General features: G+C 40.9%; 2 protein-coding genes across 2 annotated transcripts in view; one reads left to right on the forward strand and one right to left on the reverse strand.

Annotated features, from left to right (window-relative positions):
- Positions 1-1,902, forward strand: part of LAMB1 (laminin subunit beta 1) — a 42,577-nt gene extending 40,675 nt beyond the window's left edge. Inside the window, exons 32-33 of the mRNA XM_058021994.1 lie at positions 402-561; positions 1,452-1,902. Of these exons, the coding sequence (XP_057877977.1) occupies positions 402-561; positions 1,452-1,588 (297 nt within the window). The 3' untranslated portion in view covers positions 1,589-1,902. The remainder of the gene's footprint in view (positions 1-401; positions 562-1,451) is intronic.
- A 1,701-nt stretch (positions 1,903-3,603) lies between these two features.
- On the reverse strand, positions 3,604-18,583 carry DLD (dihydrolipoamide dehydrogenase). The gene is made up of 14 exons (XM_058021995.1): positions 18,487-18,583; positions 17,511-17,586; positions 16,756-16,835; positions 13,161-13,229; positions 11,281-11,350; positions 10,800-10,900; positions 10,312-10,455; positions 10,021-10,122; positions 8,727-8,917; positions 7,172-7,342; positions 6,604-6,793; positions 6,095-6,232; positions 4,699-4,788; positions 3,604-4,614 (listed from the first exon to the last, which is right to left on the reverse strand). The coding sequence occupies exons 1-14, from the start codon at positions 18,523-18,525 to the stop codon at positions 4,549-4,551; spliced, it is 1,527 nt and encodes a 508-aa protein (XP_057877978.1). The 5' UTR covers positions 18,526-18,583; the 3' UTR covers positions 3,604-4,548.
- Between the last annotated feature and the right edge of the window lie 1,020 nt (positions 18,584-19,603).

Raw genomic sequence — 19,603 nt, forward strand, 5'->3', positions numbered from 1 at the left:
AGTTCCTGTTGCTGAAAGGGTAGCAGGGGTATTTATTCCTCCCCAGATGCAGCCACTCAGCCAGGAGCAGTGCCAGGTGTAGCTTTCCAGCAGTTCTAGGGGCCATGGTTTCCATTAGTTACAGAACCCTGGAACTGAATCCCATAAATCTCTGCCAAGTGCCAGTATTGAAGCTGTAAAACAGCCACAGATGTGCAGAAGAGCAACTGATGAGTCTTCACCACGGCTCCTAGTCTTGGACAGAAAGTAGGAAATACCCTGACACCGTTTCTGCCCTTGTTAAGTGAGCTGCCAGCGTAGCCCCTCCTGGCAGCTGGACTAGTAAAGGACAGAGGGAGGAAATGCCATCTCCCGCTGATTGGCTTTGTGTGAGCTCCACCTTGTGCTTGCATTGGGAACAGGTGCTCAGCAGCGAGCTCAGCGGCAAGTACAGAACCGTGGAGGAGCTCATTGCCAGGAAGACAGAGGAGTCGGCCGAGGCCAGGAGGAAAGCAGGCGTGCTGCAAGATGAAGCTAAAGCCTTGTTGGCTCAAGCAAACAGCAAACTCCAGCTGCTCAAAGGTAAGGCTCTTCTGAGGAGGTCATTTGGCACCTTAGAATATGAAGCAATTTCATGCTGTTAGACCAGCTATTCATTAGCAGAAGGGGAAAAGAAAAGGTACTTTTTTGTTACTGAGACTTGATCTGCTTTCCTTATTCTTCTGGACATAATACAGTCTTTTGAAGCAAAGATTTCTATAGAATAAGCTGGAACTTACAGGTGAGACACAAGCTTCTGGTGAGGCATCTCTCACTGTCCCCAGAACCACCACAGGGAAGGAACAAAACTACTCTGCTCAGGCCAAGGACTCATCTGTACCAGCAAGACCCCCATCTTCAAACAGTGCTCTCCTCACCCCCCCCGGAAAGCTCTTAAAACAAAAGCTAATCAGGACACAGGAGTTCCAGTTCACAGTTTAATTTAACATTTACTGTTGACAAAGTTGATTGAACCAGAACAAGGCAATCTGCCCCTGGCTAGCAGAGACAGAATTAAATTTTCCTTCTGGTTTTGCCAGGCCAGGAATTCATTCTTCCCCTCTTTGCTACTGCTGCACAGTTACTGTGACTTGCTGATAGTCTTAATCATCACAAGCCAAAACATTTCACTGTTCTGTAAAAGCCACTATAGAGCAAAGAAGTACAATTATTTTAATCCTCAAAATATACTTTCAGATTTTCACCTTTGGAAAATAACTTCTTTGTTCCTTTTCATCCCTGTGTTAAGGAAACAAAAGGTGCCATTCCAGCCGTTGTTGATTTTGGAGGATTGTGTTTGTTTTTTGGTTTTTTTCCCCAATCAGCATATCTTCCACACTAGAAATAATGTTTATAGTAGTTTATCTATAATGATTTACATGCATCAAAACACCACCAATTAAGCTGTTTTGTTCACCTTCCTTTGCCTACAGATTTGGAAAATACATATGAAAACAATCAGAAAGTTCTGGAAGACAAAGCCAAGCAGTTGGTGGAGCTGGAGGAGACAGTTCGCTCCCTCTTACAGACAATCAGCCAGAAGGTTGCTGTTTACAGCACTTGCTTGTAAACAGGAGTGGGAAGTGCTTGTGGTCAGGATGGGTTTTACAAGTATTATACTAGTTCTTTTTGACATTACATTAAGACCTGAAAAGGTGAACAGGTTTTATATTGACTTTAAAGCCACAGAACCAAAGAAAAGTAACTTTTTGATGTTGAAAATAAACAGTACTTTTGTATCACTGTATGTACCTAGTATGACTCATTAAGTTCCTGCCTATTTTCAGTAGCTGCAATGGTACACCAATTAATCCTTTAGCAAGTCTTGTTCTTACATTGGTTAGAGATCTAATAAAAACTTGGCTTGAGCTGTGTAATTCTAAAGAAGGGTTACTATTACTATAAAACATAATATGGTGACTCAGACCAAATCAGCAGTGAGTGAAGAAATACCATCCATGTGTAGTTTGTTATGCCACAGCATTCAAAAAGGATTGTGTAGCCCCTGCATGATTCCCAGTTAGGCCTAAGACTACTTTCATGTTATTGATTATGAAATGATATGTACCCTTGATATGTAGAGTGAAAACAGAGAGGTCAGCACTGAAAGTATGAATGTACCAAGTTTATATGGTAATTGAAGCTTGGACTGACAAAATAAACAGAGTTGGAAGGGCCCCACAAAGGCCATCGAGTCTAACTCCTGGCCCTGCACAGGACACCCCAAGAGTCACACCACGTTCCTGGACTCTGTTGGGTTTGGTGCTGTGACCACTGCCCTGGGGAGCCTGTTCCAGTGCCCAGCCACCCCCTGAGTGAAAAACCTTTTTCTGATATCCAACATCAACCTCCCCTGACACAACTTCAGGCCATTCCCTCAGCACTGGTCACCAAAGATCAGGGTCTGTCCTTCCTCTTCCCCTCATGAGGGAGTTGTAACTGCAGTGAGGTCTCCCCTCAGTCTCATCCAGGCTGGACAGACCCACTGACCTCAGCCACTCCTCATGTGGCTTCTCCTCAAGGTCCTTCACCATCTTTGTTGCCCTCCTTTAGATGCTCTCTAACAGTTTAATGTCTTTTCTGTATTGTAGTGCCCAAAACTGCCCCCAGCACTCAAGGCTGCCCCAGTGCAGAGAACAGGACAATCTCTTCCCTTGCCCAGCTGGTGATGCTGTCCCCAGCACAGATGTGGCCCTCCGGGCTGCCAGGGCACTGTTGACTCATAATTCAACTTTCCACACTGTTGCTTTCCAGCCTCTCATTCCCCAGTCTGTCCATACATCCAGGTGCAGAATCTGGCACTTTCCCCTTGCTGAACTTTCAGTGGGCAGTCACCAACCACTGAAACCAAACTGTTTCTGAAAGAGAAGGCTTCTGGGAAGAACTTGCAGATCACATGATTAACACTTAACATTTACCTTTGTTAAGTTAGAAGTGATTCTGAAATGCCAAGATCTATTGGAAGAATCAAGCTTTTCTGCTCTGTTGTCTCACCTTCACTTTCCATTCAGCAGCTTCCTACTAACACCTGAAAGCAGATCCACATTAATTCACCACCTCTGATGTTGATAAGCTTAAAGAGGTGCTATGGTTTAACTCCATCTACATTTAAAGTAGAAGCTAAGAAAATAAATCACAATGAAGAAGAGTATCACTGGCTTCTGCTGATTATCTGATATGGTAATCCTGGCATCCATCTCTATCACTCACTATGGATAATGGCTCAATACTTGAATAAGAAGCTATAAAGCAAGCTAGAAAGATGGAACCATCTTGTCTATACAAAAAACCAAAAAAAAGCACCACCTTCTGAACGTGCACTTCTCAGTCCAGTGGCATAATGAAAAAGGACATGCACAACACCAGCAGGTATTAAGGTTTTCTTCAAGGCAGAAGGGCCTGGCAAAAGAGAAGAAATGGCACCTTGGAAAAGAAGTTAATTTTAACTACTGGATTTGGGCATGCTCCATACACAGGTTACAGATCTTCCAACAGTGCCATCTGTTTGTGAGTTTGCCCACATAATCAACAACCTAGACACTACAAGGATCCAATCAACAAACAAAATCCAAGAAGACCCTCCAGCCGTGTCAAGTATTTATTAAGCTCTCTTGCTACAGAAGAGACAGAAAGAGAGAACAAAATAGAAAACAGAAGAGAAGAAAGTATGTCTTAATTGTGTGGAGAGCTGACACTGCAGCCCTTACATGTGGAAGGTGCAGAATAACCCTCATGCCATAGCATTTAACAGCAAACACTGCTTCACTACCCAAGTTTTAGCATTTCAAGTTTAGGAGAGCTGGACAATGGAAGCTTTAAAACCAAAAAGGATTAGATAGCAGTACAATGAATTTGTCTTCAATTTTTCATTTCTCAATCAGCACTCAGTTTTTCCCCTTAAGAGTTTTCAATATGAAAACCTGATGTGGAGAATCACACAGACAGTAATTTTCTCTTTAAAAAGTGAGTATAATTTTAATTGATCTACACAAGCCCCTCTTCTCCCAACATCCCAACACTACTAGGTGAAAACAAGTTTTGGTACTCATATGTAAGAAGTAGGTTAAATACCAAAGTTAATCCCTTCAGAAGAAACACATTTTTGTGCGGAAGTGACAGTGGCATTTTAAGTGCCAGTGGCATTTTTAGTGCCAGTATTCAACTGGTTTATTGTAACACTACTTCAAATAAGAAAATACAAGGTATGCTGGACAATCATCCAGAGTTCTGACCAGCAAACCTGATAATCCCATGCAGCAGCAAAATGTTTGGTTTCCAAAAAGAAAAGAGTTCTGTCAGGCTGCTTTTCTGCAACATTCATTGTGTAAATAAACATGTAATTTTATGTTTTAATTTACAGAGACTGGATAATTCCACTTGTTCCAAACTCTACTTGTTTAAATATCTGATGTTTAAAATTAAGATATTCACTTAAGTCAGTCCTAAAATCCTCAGATTCAGCCTTCCATAAGGGCCCACAGTCCATTTTCAGAGATGTACCATGTATGTACAAAGATCTGCTCTTTCATTTTAGAAGTTGATAGCTTTGCCAAAGGATGCTGCTAGGTTTGCTTCCCTGAAGGCTTCTGACACCGTCTGTAGGGAGCAAGCACAAAAAGTTACAAGTCAGTAATAGCTACATGGAAGAACAGCCTGTCTGTGTAATGGTGTTTAACTTACTGGATGGGCATGGCAAACTCTGGCTACATCTTCACATGATGCTCCATATTCCATTGCAAGGGCAGCTTCATTCACCATTTCACCAGCACCCTGTAATTTAATGGTACTTCCAATCAGCACAAATTCTTAAGCAGTTGTCCACATTCTGCTGCATTAGTAGCAGCTTATAAATAAGCATTTTCTGCTAAAAAAGAGAAATTATGGTTTAACCAGCACTTCATCTGTGCTATAATGTAAGTAATGTACTCTATTTAGTGATTGTGATCAAACCTAGCATAAATCCAAACATTGAGAGTTGTGCAAAAGCTAGGCATTTTTCCATGAAAGGAAACCTACCCAAAACTTCAATGCTTCCCTGAAAAGTTAAAAGAGGTAACTAGATCAAAAAAAAGGCATGTTACTACACCTACACCTTCATTTTTATTTGCTGTATTTATGCATATTTACTAAGAGAATATATATTTGAGGAGTCAAAAATAGTTAAATCTCCTCTTAGATTTTTAGCAATCAGATCCACAACCATAAGATTTTTCCCCCAGTCCTTTCCCAATGAAGAAAATTAAAAATTAGATCTGCTGGTATAAGACAAAGTTGTGCTTCCTTTAAGGCATGCTGGTTTCTAAATTACTACAACTGCAAGAGAAATTAAGTTGCATAGAATCTTATTGAGAACAATTTGGTTAACTTGGCTTAACTTTTGTGTACAGAAAGCTGTACACAAAAATGTAAGGAAGCGTTTCTGCAAACATATTTAAAAAAAAAATACAGCTAAGAAACAAAACAGAGAAAGATTAGGGTCTAACTTTAGTTAAAAAAAAAAAAAAAAACCAAAAAACAAAAACCCCCTAAACAGGGAAAATCCCAAAGGTTTTTTACTCTAAATTCCATAAATTACTGATCCCAGATTTGGTGACTGCAGCATAAGATTACCACCCTTGCTGAGGTCTGTAGTTGGAGAGAGGGAAAAAAGAAGACACCAATGAAAAAGACAAAGTCTTTTCAGCTCCTTCAACTTCCAAAAGATAAATCAACAATTTCTGCTGTTCTCTCAAGTATTTGGCAGTATTCATAAAAACAAAATGAAAAAAAAAAACACAACAAACACCATCACCAAAAACCTCACCACACAAAACTTGCCAAAGAAACCAAATAAATAACTACAGCAATTCAAGAAAAAAAAAAGAAAAAAAAAAAAAAAAGCTGGGCTTTTTTTTTTTAGTTATACCTAAGGAACTAAAAAGTAGGAAGGAGGTTAGGGTGTGGAACAGAACTGTAAAAAAATATAAGTATGGCAAACTCAAACCTTCCTGTTTACAAACACCACTTCTAACTCAACAACTATGCAACACTAAATAGAACATTACAAGGCTAAGAAAGCACAATTGATGATACTTACTGAGCCTAAAATGTGAGCACCCAACATCCTGTCTGTTGACTTATGACTAAGTATCTTCACCATGCCATCTGTGTCAGCATTTGTCTTTGCTCTACTGTTTGCAGCAAATGGAAATTTCCCAACTTTGTATTCTACACCCTGCAAAAGAGATGTGTCACTGACTTAATGACCAACAAGAACAATGTAACCAAATGTTACACACATGAGGAGAAGCAAGGCACAGCTAAAACAGGAGACACAGGAATGTACAAGAACTATCACTGTAAATGGTGTAAGAATGTACAAAAAATATTAATTTGCAAACAAACAATATTCATGTCACAGAATGCATTAATGAGAACTGTGGTTCTTGGGAGAGTGGCATGCACAAGAGCAGCATTCACTCACACACCCTAACCCATAAATTCAAATGCAGAAATTTAGATAAAGTAGCTAGATAAACAACTAGGGAATGAAACCAAGCTCAAAGGAGAAAAACAAATTTTGCTGGAAAAGAAAACAAACAGTACCTCTTCTTTCAGCTGTTCTTCTGACTTGCCCACCCAGGCCACTTCAGGGTGAGTGTAGATGACAGAGGGAACGCAGTTATAGTCAATGTGAACTGCTCCCCCAGCCATGCCTTCTACACAAAGAATGCCTTCATCCTCAGCCTTGTGGGCCAGCATAGGTCCAGCAACTACATCACCAATAGCATAGATGCTATCAGACCAATGAAACAGAATAAGACACTGTTTAAAAACATCCTAGCACACCTTACATAACAGTCTGTTTGAAACATATTACTGAAAACTCTAATCAAAACAGATTAAAATACTTCATTTTAGCAGTTTCCACAGAATGGCCACACTTCAAGAAGTACTTAGTGACATGAAATTCACAGTGACTTTTAAATTACAAAACGCCAAAGGCTGACTAAAATTTTTTAGCTACTGAAATGATAGGATATATTGAGTTTTCTTTTCAGCAAAGGAAAATATGTTCTGTTGTTAAAAACCAGAAGTGCTTCAGTAAGTTAAACATATTTTTAAAGTTTTCTGCATTAAAAAAAAAAACAGGAAAAAAATTAGTCTTACTTACTTTGGAATCTTGGTTTGGAATCTGTTGTTGACTGGAATTCTTCCCTTCTTATCAAGTTCTATTCCCATTTCCTCAAGACCTAGATCTTTTGTAAAAGGGCGCCTACCGATGCACACTAGGAGCACATCACAAGTTAATACTTCTGCCTTGCCACCAGCAGCAGCTTCAACACTACAGCAAAACAAGAAGCAAAAATGCTAAGCTGTAAACTTGTAGCCTTATCTCTCCCTGGCTAGTAACTAGTAAGACCCAAGATGGTGAAATCCTGGCTGGGTCCAAAGCATTTCACTCAGCCTGCCCCAGGCTTCTTCCTTGCAAGAGTTCAGCAGTGGAAGAGGGAGGAAGGGGCAACACCTCTTACTGCATTTCCCAACAACTGTCAGGGAGAAAATCAAGGTGTATTTTCAACAGCAAGTAGCATGATCTGATGGGATCAAATCTGTACAGCAAAGTCATCACTGCTGAGCACTTGCCACCCAAAGTATATCTATTTTGTATATGGTATATATACTTGGGGTGGGGTAGGGCCATGTATCCTGAGCGAGCTTTCTCCTGGCCCAGGAACCAAACACCTGTTAGCAGCTGCCATGAATCCCAGGCATCCCTCAAGGGCATCTGGTCATTATTTGTGCCCAGAGCAAGTTCAGTTCCTGTACTCTGAGAGCACAAGAACCAAAGCATGGGAAGTGAGGATAATTGGAAGTGTGGTTCAAAAGCACACTCTGAACCAAAATGATACCCTAAAAGTAGAAACAGACTACATGAGAGATTCAGCCAGCATGAGTTTGGCATGCAAAGAAGCCCAAACCCTGGACCTTTAGAGTGATGGATGACAGACTGTCCCAAGCTACAGTGATCCAGCAAGTAAAAGTCTCCATAGTTAGTCTCCAGTGAAAAAACATTTAAGCTTTTTTTTGTGACATCAAGCAATTTTTTAAAATACAGATTCTGCATAGAGAATCCATAAACACAAACAGAACTAGTGCATACTTATGAACTTGTACAAAGCAAATTTGCTTTATGTGTTTCTATATTAACTGTTCATGTATAAAACTTCAAAGGTCTTGAGTAAGACCACTAAAATAAACTCTTTGTATAGTTTCATTTATTTCTGTTCAAGAACAATAATATCTCTGCCAGGCTTACCCTAAGACAAGATGACCTTACAGCACATAGTCAAGAATTAATGGCTTGGAAATAACTGTATGAACAATCATGGTACTTATGCTAGTTATACTAGAAGCAAATATCTTCCATGAAAATAACAAATTAGAGTTCTGTTTTTATTACTGATCTCATTGTAACAGTGGTTTTATGCCAGAATGCACTCAACTCAAGTCAATGGAACCTCTCCTGTATAAGCAACTCAGGACTTAATAAACCCAAAATTATGAGCTCTGTAAGTTGTTAAAGAAGGATAAACATTTAATTGCACTAGAGAATTAATTTTCATTCCTGTTTAAAAAATAATATCAGATTGTATTTTTAAATAGGTTTGATGGATTGGGAGGAAGAAAAAATTTTGCATTCCTTTAGCTTTATGTTTAACACTTACGCTACATCTATTTTTCCATCTGGTCTCTTGGTAGCACCAGTGACTTTGGTGTTCAGTTTAAACTTGAATCCCTGCTTCTGAAGAATGCGTTGGAAGTTCTTAGAGATCTCCATGTCAATTCCCATTCCCCCAACATGGCCCATGAACTCAACAGCTGTCACATCTGCACCGAGGCGCTGCCAAACTGAACCCTGCAGGTCAACAATGCAAGTAAAAAGAGATTTTGAAAAGCAGATTTCAGATACTTTTACTCTAGTATTTACAACAGACTGTAAACTCTTCTAAAGCAGGATAACATGTAACAGCAAACTGATCAGTTTCTACAAACATGATGTAAAATAAAACAAGTTCAACTTCCCCCAGCCTTTCCATGAAAAGATTATCATTGTTTATTTACAGACACAAAACTTCCATGATCGAATTCAGGGAATTAGGCTTTTAAAGAAATAGCTAACAAAATCACTAAATATAACTCATGTATGTTTTATTTATACTATAGGTATAGAAGAAATTCAAAATCAAAGAATCTGAAAGGAAAACCCAAAGGGAATTGCTTGTGGTGCCCTAATACCACTACTAATTAATCAAAACAGTATCACATTAAGGAAATTTTACACAACAAAATGGAGCCTCTGCTGGTCCTGTCTATATTTACAACCTTAACCATGATCATCAGCCTCACCAACAAAACCCATGTACACCCTGGAGGTATCTACCTACAGTTACCCACATCCACCCAGTACAGAATTTCACTTTGCTTACTCTTTCCCAGCTTATTAGTCAGCAGGTTAAGCAACCACCTGGCAGATGGGCACAGATTCAAGCAGCTGCAAGACCAGCAAATATAAATTCTTTTTGAAATGTGTAGGTGTGAGGTAAAAGGACTCAGACCACAATGAACTACAAAGTCTCCATGCTTCTGGTTGATAGAATATGTACTACCAGATCACATTAATCATCTCTTGAGATTAACTACTAAACACAAAATTCATCCTGATTACCCTGGCATTCCCTCACATCCCTACCCCTCCACAAGAGAAAAATAATTATGCAAGGCCCTGGATGTTCCTCTCTAATTTCTTTGCTTATCTAACCAGCTGCAGAAGTACTGACCCAACAGACACTTATCCCAGCTTTTCTGGTAAAAAATGGAGCTAGCAGGCTATGAAGTTTGAACAGACTGACTACAACTCACTGAACTGTTAAAGCACAGCAAAACCATCAAATACAGCCACAAAAAATACAGCTTTTTCCTTTACAAATTAAAAGTTGAGTGGTTTAAACATCCTCTCACCAGTTCCACACCGATGACTCCTGCACCAATGACAACCATCTTTTCTGGAACTTGTTTCAGTGACAGCGCACCAGTGGATGACACAATGGTATCTTCATCAATCTAATGACAAAGAAATGCACAAAGGGAGGTCTGCAATCTCTGTTACATATTCTATACCAAACACCTTTTACATACCATATACAAAACACACACAGCATGAAGTGCAGTCAGGTGCAAACCATTATTACACATTAAACCGTGTGGCTACGAGACACTGAAAAGGAAGTACAATTAAGTTCAAATACGTACAGTAATTCCAGGGAAGGGAGCCACTTCTGAGCCTGTGGCTATGAGTATGTTCTTTGTGTTGATAACTTGTGTGCTGCCATCCTCTTTAGTTGCAGTGACTTGGTTCTTGCCAGTTATTTTTCCAAACCCAGATACATGTACAACCTTTAGTAATCAGAAAACAATGAAGTCAGGTTCAAGTAAGTTAGGCTGCATTTCATCTGAATCTCACTAATGCTTAGAGATGCTGCTAGAACATCTCTCTGCATCTCTGTCTGGTACAAATCACAAAGTAACTGCATACTAGTAGGAATAGTAATGGTATACTATTCCTTTAAGCAGATTAAGAATGAAGGCACTAGGCAATTAAAAGTTTTCTGGAAGACAAGAATTCAAATTCTGCCCTTGCCATATCAGTCACTCTAATTTATGTGGCAATGTGAAAATATAAAAAGTTAAAAATTCAGATTAAAAATTTGGATATATCTCAGTATATAATCCAAACTAACCTTGTTTTGTTTAAATAAATGAGCAATTCCACCTGTTAAGGCCTTCACTGCACTACTCTTCTGTTCCATCATCTTCTCTAGATTCAAACGGAGTCCTGTAACTAAAGTTAAAGCAAAACAACTTACATCAAGCATTAAAACAACTTACATCAAGCATGTAATGTTAAAAGAGCTAACCTCAACACAGTTAACAACTGGCACAGAAAGATGTGTTGAATGGCCCCACTACATGCTAAAGGTTACCTTCAACAACTGCTATGCTGAAAATCAATATTGCACTTTTCAGCTATAACTTATCTATCCAATATCCAGAGTGCAAAGAGCAGACACGTTCCTGAGCCTCCAAATGACAGATAAAGGATATTATTTATAACTCTAAAAATGTTCTGACCAGAAAACCATACTAATCAGATTTGAAAGACTAAATTTACTTCTTGGTGGAAACCACTTATGCAACAGGCAGTGAGAGCTCTTCACTCACTTTCAATTCCTCTATTAGCGAAATCTTTTCCGTGGGCCAAATGATACAGATGTGAGTTGTTCAGCAAGGCCTAAAACAGACACACAAAAATGTGGATTTGGACATACATTCCATATATAATATAAAAGAGTATTTACTATAAGGAAAAATAATTATGCTATTTGCAAAATGTTCTCACTATTGCTCGATATTTACATATTTGAAAAGGTGTATTTCAATCACAGAACTTGTACACAGTAGTTCCTACTGAAACATTCAATGAAGTTACATACTTTGCCTAGAAATAGAAAACAGTTAAATCAACACCCATCCTTTTTGCTCACTTCACCATAGAAACTGATAATTACTCAAAAAAAAAAGGAACAGATCAAATAGAGGAAGAGAAAAATAACTGTGACTGATGGCCAAAGAGAAGATACAGAATAACTTTGATGAGGAAAATCTATACTAAAATGCCTGTTAAGATTTTAACCTGTGTAGACATATATGAGTTAAATTCTGAGGTTTTGTGCTGAAGTTTCTGTAACTGCATAGCCAGCCAAGCTGAAGCTGGATAGCTTGGAGCTAGCTCAGGTACATGGATATTCCAAATTCTTAGATAAAATTAGAATGGTTTTTATATGGATGGCTAAAAATTAGTAGCTTCAAATTGAGAAGATTGATAATTGTATTTTGATTAGAAATAACAATATAGTTAAGGTAGGATCTTACTAAGAAAATTGATTTGTTATAGCCACCCCAAATATGAAATTATCTATATCTTTGCAAGGACAGCAGTGTGAGTTTGCACTGACTTAAATCTAAAGTAGGCACAGTAAAAGATTCAAAGGGCATTTTGAAATACTTGCCTTATCAACATATGTTTGTGTAAAACTAATACTATCAAAATAAGATAATTCTATTTTTATAATTTTTATCAACTGTCTTTAAAGTAATTTCTCTACTTTACATAACTGTCCCAGTCCCAAATCTGTAACATTCACATTACTTAAAAGATGCAGCCACTGTTTAAGACTTTAGCAACTAGAAAGGAAAAAAAAATAATCCATGCCCAAGGTATTATTTTGAGTGGTTTTCTGGAAAAGAATATTTGAATCATTTGTTACTGCCTTGGTGTACACAGCCGACGTATCCTCTTTTTAAGTTTACTGCAATTCAAATGAATTCTAGATAGCATTCAAGTTTAGCCATGGGTTCAAGAGTATTTTCATAAGAAATCTAAAGGATAAAAAAATAATAGGGTACTTGAGAAGCAGATCCCAGCAGTAGTTTCAAACTTTCAAGGTAGCACTGTGTGGATTAACATGTTTCATTGGTGCTTCAATATATTAAGATACTCAGAACCTCATTAAAATGATTACTAAATGTTTAGAAAAATTAACATAAATTTTAAAAACCCTTTAGTATTTATACTGTATTTTCTCCTCCCATGCTAACAGAACCTCTTGAGCAAAAGGATTAGAAACAGCAACACAGTTAGGAGGGATCTTGCTAAGAATATTATGTCTACAGCCATCACAAACATCACAAACTCTGCCTTAGCAGAGTCTTCCTCCACCTGCTGGGTGCTACTGAGGCAGATTCCCCAGCAACAGCACTGTCCTTACAAAGGCCAAGGCCTGAAATCACTTTAAACTAGACTGACAAGGTCAAATAGGAAGTTCTTATTAATTTCTTCTTGCTTGTCCTTTCTTTCAGAGTGCATGTGTTGGACTCAGCTCTTTCTCTCCACATCTGTATTGCTCCACACTGCACAGCCTCACCCTCCAGGCCACTCTTACATGGACATCCATCTTGAGAAACTCCTTCTTATTCTCCTTCCAAGCAAAGCACATCATGTCAGCTGCTTTTAATGAAGCTATGACAAACATGCAACTTACCTTGGATGGAATACATCCAACATTCAAACAGGTTCCCCCTAACGTTGCATTTTTTTCTACACAGACAGTCTGAGGAAAAACAACAGAGGGAAAAAAAAAATTTTATTAATACTCTGCCACCATTTCCTTATGGGCTCTCTCACAATGTAGAATTGATGACAAAGACATTTGGCTACTTGTCTAGTAATTCTACCTCTACAAGTATCCCCTTAATTTAATTCCTAGATTTATTTTACAGCTCATGTTTCCCTTCTCTCATTTTTTTGTTAACTTAAAACCCACAAAATAGTTCCTTGCAACCAAATTCTCCACCAAACTGCACCAGTTTACTGTCTGCAAACAACAGCCACTGCACAATTCATACAAGTGCTACTTTTATGCACTTCTGTAGTCCTACCACAAAAATCTACAAAGTAAATAATAAATACAAGACTCAGTCCAATGAAAGATGTTCCCCTAACAATTACAGAAAAAACTGCTAGAAACAAAACATGTAAATCATGTGAAGATTCATAAAAACAAGAAAACAATTGGTAAATGAACTGGCATAGATTAAAATCCCATGAAGCTATCTTTTCTTCCAAGAAAACAAAACAGAACAAAACCCCCAAGCCACAAACAACATTTCCTTCTGCTGCTATAAAGCTGTACCACCACCTATGAAGAAAGAAAAAACAAAAATGAAGTACAGCAAAACCAAACAAAAATAAGGTCAATAACAACAGGGATGGAAAATATTTCATCTCCTTCTCATTAAGCTGACAACATCAAAGTGTGCAAAGGACAAAAACAACGGCCAAAACTTCATTTAAAACCAGATCACTGGGAGAAAATGAAGGAGAGCAAAGGAAGGTCTCCTTCAGAGAAGGAATTGTATAAGCAAAGGAATTGTCACCTCCTTCTTTGGAAGGCACACACATTCAAAATAATTGTAACCTTGGTTCACACTCTTGAGAGCTCCAGTCCACTGAGAGGCAACTACCTAGGTGAAAACCTTTCACAATTTCTTTAAATTGTTGTTTTTGTGCTAAGGTAGGTGATGATAACATGAAGAGCAGAATTCACCAAATCAAATCACAAGAACATTCTGAGACATGCTCATCCCCTACCTCCCCTTCCTCTTGTTTTGAGCACATGAATACATGAAACACAACACAAGGGCTTTAAAAGCTGCACCATGGATCAAACAGCACCAGACTGCACCTTTCTTTACCCAGCAAGGATGTTCTGCCTCATCCATTTCACATGACCTTCACTGACAAGGCCAAGCAAAGCTTTTGGGAAGCCAAAACCCAGAGAACACTACTGGCAACAACATGGGATGCTGTAGTGCAGATACAAGGGCTCAATGCTTGTGCCAATAGAAACAGCACTAAAACTGAAATCTAAGTAATTCAGTAGAGCAGAATTAGCTTCTTCCATGGATGGTGTAACTATACAATCTTTTTGCCAGTCTACTAAAAACATTCTACATGTTTATTCAATGATTATGGTGACATGCACAAGTATGTCCAAGCATTTTCCCCTCTCTAACTAGTAGTGAAACAGTCTAAGAGAATTATTTTTTACTATGATGAAAAAGAGAATCCAGGGCACTTTTTAACCCCCTTGTGCATGGTATCCTACTGTTAATCACAGATATGAAGGACTCAAGGACAGTACTGCTCCAAGAAAAGCTGCTTTATAGCCAGCCACAAAAATAGCTTTGGAATAATCAAACATGAACTCATGTGGCAGAAGGCCACAATCTTTATTAAAACCTGCATCACTGAGCACCTTTTATTCTCAGCTTACTAGCTAAGTAACCACATACCTTCAGAAGCAAGAGTGATTACCATGACAAAACAGTAATTCACAAAGATGTGCAAAGACAATTCAGTTATTTTGCTCTAGGTCACAGGCAGATGTACAACCTAATGGAATCTCAAACACTTATATTTTGATACAGTTACATATCAGAAGGCTAAAAGATGCCCAAAAAGATGTTACTGACACCCATTTTTGGGAATACTGACCAATGAGGGACAACACTCAGAATTACAGGTAAATTCAGTTTGAAGGGACCTCCTTAGGAGGCCATCTACTCAAACCTCCCTGTCCAGACACAGTCAGCATCAAAGACATTGAGGGAGGTGCCTCTCCCCCTCTACTCTGCCCTCATGAGACCCCAGCTGGAGTACTGTGCCCAGCCCCGTGGCCCCCAGCACAACACAGAACTGGACCTGCTGGAGGAGGCACCAAGTTAATCACAGTGCTGGACCACCTCCCCCATTGAAGACAGGCTGAGAAGGCTCTGGGGAGGCCTCACAGCAGCCTTGGAGTACCTAAAGGGGGCTTGCAAGAAGGCTGGAGAGGGACTTTTCACAAGGATATTTAGTGACAGAAACAGCCTTAAGCTGAAGGAAGGAATTCTTTACTGTGGGGCTGGTGAGGCACAGGAATAGGTTGCCCAGAGAAGCTGTGGATGCCCCAGCCCTGAATGTGCAAGGCCAGGCTGGATGGCTCTCTCAGTAACAGGGTCCAGGGGAAGGTGTCCCTGTCCATGGCAGGGGAGTTGGAACAAGGCCAGCTTTAACATCCCTCCCAACCCAAACCATTCTGTGATTCCATGATGTATCACATGGCTCAGGGCCTTGCACAGCCAAGTTCTGAAAATACTGAAAGATGAAAACTACACACTGCATAGGCTCCCCATTCCTGTGCCTCACTGGAACTCATTACCAGGAGTTCATTTTGGTCATGAAGTCTATTTTAGGTAATTCAGAAACATTGTGACATACAAAACAGCAGAAATGTGCTCAAGAATGCTAGCACCACCTTCTCAGAGTTCTTTCCAGATAATTACAAGAACAATAATGCAATACCAAGAGTGTCAGCTGGCCTCATATTAAAAAGTGAAGGCAAAGAAATATCCTGAAGTCACATTTTGTATTTTTATAAGTTTAAAAACACCTGACATATATTATACACATACAACTCTCACAGTACTTAATGAAATGACACCACTAATACACATCAGGCATAAATTGCCTCTTCTGAAAAGCATTCAAAGACAACAAGACAGAATGGAGATGAACATAAATAAATGCAACTAAGAGAGTACAGTATTTCTTTTGCCTCTAAAATTCTCATATGCCAGTAGAATTCCACTAATCACATTCAAAAAGCATATCAGCTGAATATGGCTTTTTCTCCTTCTGAGCTCCCTCAGTCTGTTCTTCAAAACAGTTTTCCACCAGTCTTTTTGTCAGTCATGATCACTTTATTTTTCCATTTGTTGAAAGAAAAATTCCTTCCTAGCACTGTTTTCCCACCTTCTCTTTCACAGGAGTATAAGCCCACCTTATTTTATTACCAGTTCCAACCAAAAGTAAGCTGTCCTAAGCAGCTCTGTCAGTAGCAGGGCTATAGATAGTAATACAGTCAGATCTCCATTTCAAATTCTGCAGGATGCAGGTAAGCAAGGAAAGGAAAGATTAGCAAAAGATGTCTACAGCACCTGGTGGCCCAAGACGTGCCAGAAGGATTACAGTGTCACACAGATACCTCTGAACTTAACCTGGATGAGTGCTGTGCTATCTGAGTGAGGCCTCACCTTAAACCCAAGCTGAGCTGCTTTGATGGCAGCAACATATCCTCCAGGCCCAGAGCCAATGACGGTGACATCGGCATCCACTGAAACAGAGAACAGCTGGGTTACTGCCTTTCAGCACAACAACTGTGCAGTGAGAACTGTGCAAGGGAATGAAATAGGATTAGATAAGGAAGCTACACCTCATATGCGAAAGTAACTTTATGGACACAGTGAAAGGTTGTCTAAAGGTACTCATTCCACAAGAAAAATAACCAGACTTAAATTTCACAAGGAAAATACTGTAAAATGACATCAAGAAACTGAATTTCCCATCCTTCTTGCTCTAAAGTCTTTAAGAACTTAACCCAAGATGTCTCAATAGTTTACTGTAACATTTTTTCCAACATAGGTTCTATTAATGTTTAGCACCAATCATAAATGCTTACTGAATGCCACAAATTTATAAAGGGGAAAAGATGGCTGCAATAGTTATCTGTGCAAACTCTATTGATTATAAAGCAGTGGAAGCTATGAACTTTGTACCGAGCCCATATCTTGTAACCACAATCTCTTTTAGAATATTAATTGATGTAAGAACAGAGATGGTGAAGTTCAACTTCTATTTACAGCTTTAACTTGAAATCAAATTATGAAAATAAACCACAGTTTTCATCTGGAAGGCTGATTTCTGAGTTTGAAGTATTGTTTTGTTTTTTGTGGGGGTTTGGGTTGGTGGGGGTTTTTTTGTCCAAAACAGGTTTCTCACAAGAAATTACCTTGATCAGCATATGATCTTTGTGGCACTGCACAAACTCCCTGCAGACCATGATGAATTCGATCAAAATGGCTTCTCTAGAAAGGAAAAAAAAATTAATAAAAACAACCCCTTGGTTTTACAAGTTTCTGTCTATCCCTGAGGGAAAATAAGCATTCAGCCACACAGAGATGAATACACAGTTACTGTCACCAGTAACCAAAACAGGAACAGCAGGACTGAAGCACAGCGGGCACTGAGCGGAACAAGAGGCAGAAGCTGCTCTGCCACTTACCTGCTCTGTCACCTCAGTGTGCCATCACACCTGTTCTCAGGTCACTCTCACCTCAGGCTCACCTCTAACTACAAAACTCTTTCAACTCTCAAACCACATAATGACATAAATTAGATATCCACAAGAGTCTTGTTCTGTAACCAACCCCTTCAGCCATTTCCTATGAACAGGCAGCTGGATCTCATAGGAGGTTCGGGAGGGCAAGTTTTTTTAACCTTTACGAAAAAGTAATGGGACAGCACAGAGCAGCTGCTACAAACACATCGAGGGCCGATCACGCTGTAACTGGAGTAGAGGATGTCCCTGGAAGCATTTGCGAAGTCCCCAGCACCGCAGCCCAAAAGCCGGGGCCGGCTGACGGCGGCGCCTTTTGCAGGCACCACGGCCGCGGCCTCCCGCGGGCTGGGACACCGGGACACCGATAACGCACACGACAGCTGCTCCCCGCCGCTCACGGACCCTGAGGGCCGCCACCGCTGCCACCACTCGCCCGAGCGGCGAGGGACGGGGACAGCCGAGCAGGGAGGGCAGCGCGGCCAAGGCCCGCGCCCGCCTCAAGGCGCCACTCCGGCCCCGCCCGCCCTCACACACGCCCCCGGCGGGCTAAGGGGTCTGAAGAAAGTCCAGGCCCGAGCTGCCCGGCGCGGCTTCCGTCCCTTGTCCCCTCCCTTGCCCTCGCCTCGCCGCCCCGCCGGTGCCGTACCCGAGCGAGCGCGCAGGAGACGCGGCCCCAGCGCTGCATGTCGGCGGTGCCGCCGCGCCCCGGCCGCTCAAGGACTCCGCGGTCGCGCGCAAGCGCAGGCGCAGTGCCGGGCGGGGCGGGGCCAGGCGGCGCCGGGGCTTCAGGGCCGGGAGGGAGCCCCGAGCTCTGGGCGCGGTGTCGGCCAGCCCCGCTGCCGGGGCACGGTCACTGCCGCCGGTGACACCGGAGCACGTCCCGACGGGTTCGGAATGTCTCCGGAGAGGGAGACGCCGCCACCGCCCCGGGCAGCCTGTTCCAGTGCTCTACCGCCCTCAACGTAAGGAAGTTCTTCCTCATGCTGAGGTGGAACTTCTTGTGTTTCACTTTATGGCCGCTGCTCCTCTTCCTGTCGCCGGCACCACTGAAAAGAATCTAGCACATCCTCTTGGAATCAGTTTTTGAGATGTCTCTAGAATCAGAGACTTATAGAATGTGCTAAGTTGGAAGGGCCCATCAGGATCCAGCTCCTGGCCCTGCACAGGACACGCCAAGAGTCTCACCCTGTCCCCTGAGAGCATTTTGCAAATGCTTCTATAACTCTGTCACACTGGTGCTGTGACCACTTCCCTGGGGACCCTGTTCAGTGCCCAACTGCCCTCTGGGTGCAGAAACTTTTTCTGATATCCAATCTAAACCTCCTCTGACTCAGTTTCATGATGTTTCCTTGAGTGCTGTCACTGATCATGAGAATGAAGAGATTGGTACCTGCCTGTCTACTTCCCCTCATAAGGATGTTCAAGACTACAATATGGTCTCCCCTCAGTCTCCTCCAGGCTGAACAGACCAAGTGGCATCATAAATGCTCATAAATCTCCTCACAAGGCTTCTCCTTCAGACCCTTCATCATCCTCATGGCTTCCTTTGGATGCTCTCTAATAACTCAATGTCTTTTTTATATTGTGATGCCCAAAACCGCTCCTGGGATTTGAAGTTACACTGGCCCAGTGCAGAGCAGGGTGGGACAGTCCCCTCCCTGGCCCAGCTGGTGATGCCTCCAGGACATGATTGGCCCTCCTGGCTGCCAGGGCACTGCTAATTAATACATCATTTGTATGTATTGATGAGATCCCTTCTCAGT

The sequence above is a fragment of the Melospiza georgiana genome, chromosome 4 (assembly GCF_028018845.1).
Source record: "Melospiza georgiana isolate bMelGeo1 chromosome 4, bMelGeo1.pri, whole genome shotgun sequence".
Taxonomy (NCBI): domain Eukaryota; kingdom Metazoa; phylum Chordata; class Aves; order Passeriformes; family Passerellidae; genus Melospiza; species Melospiza georgiana.

Bases quoted from the DNA above. Each gene is read 5' to 3' on its own strand.
- DLD (XM_058021995.1), bottom strand. From the start codon at position 18,525: ATGCAGCGCTGGGGCCGCGTCTCCTGCGCGCTCGCTCGG. The intron at 6,233-6,603 runs GTACTGTTTGTT...TCTCTTTTGCAG, and splicing joins AAGAACAGCTGAAAGAAGAG to GGTGTAGAATACAAAGTTGG. The intron at 4,615-4,698 runs GTAAGTTAAACA...TGCTCCCTACAG, and splicing joins GAGTTTGCCATGCCCATCCA to ACGGTGTCAGAAGCCTTCAG.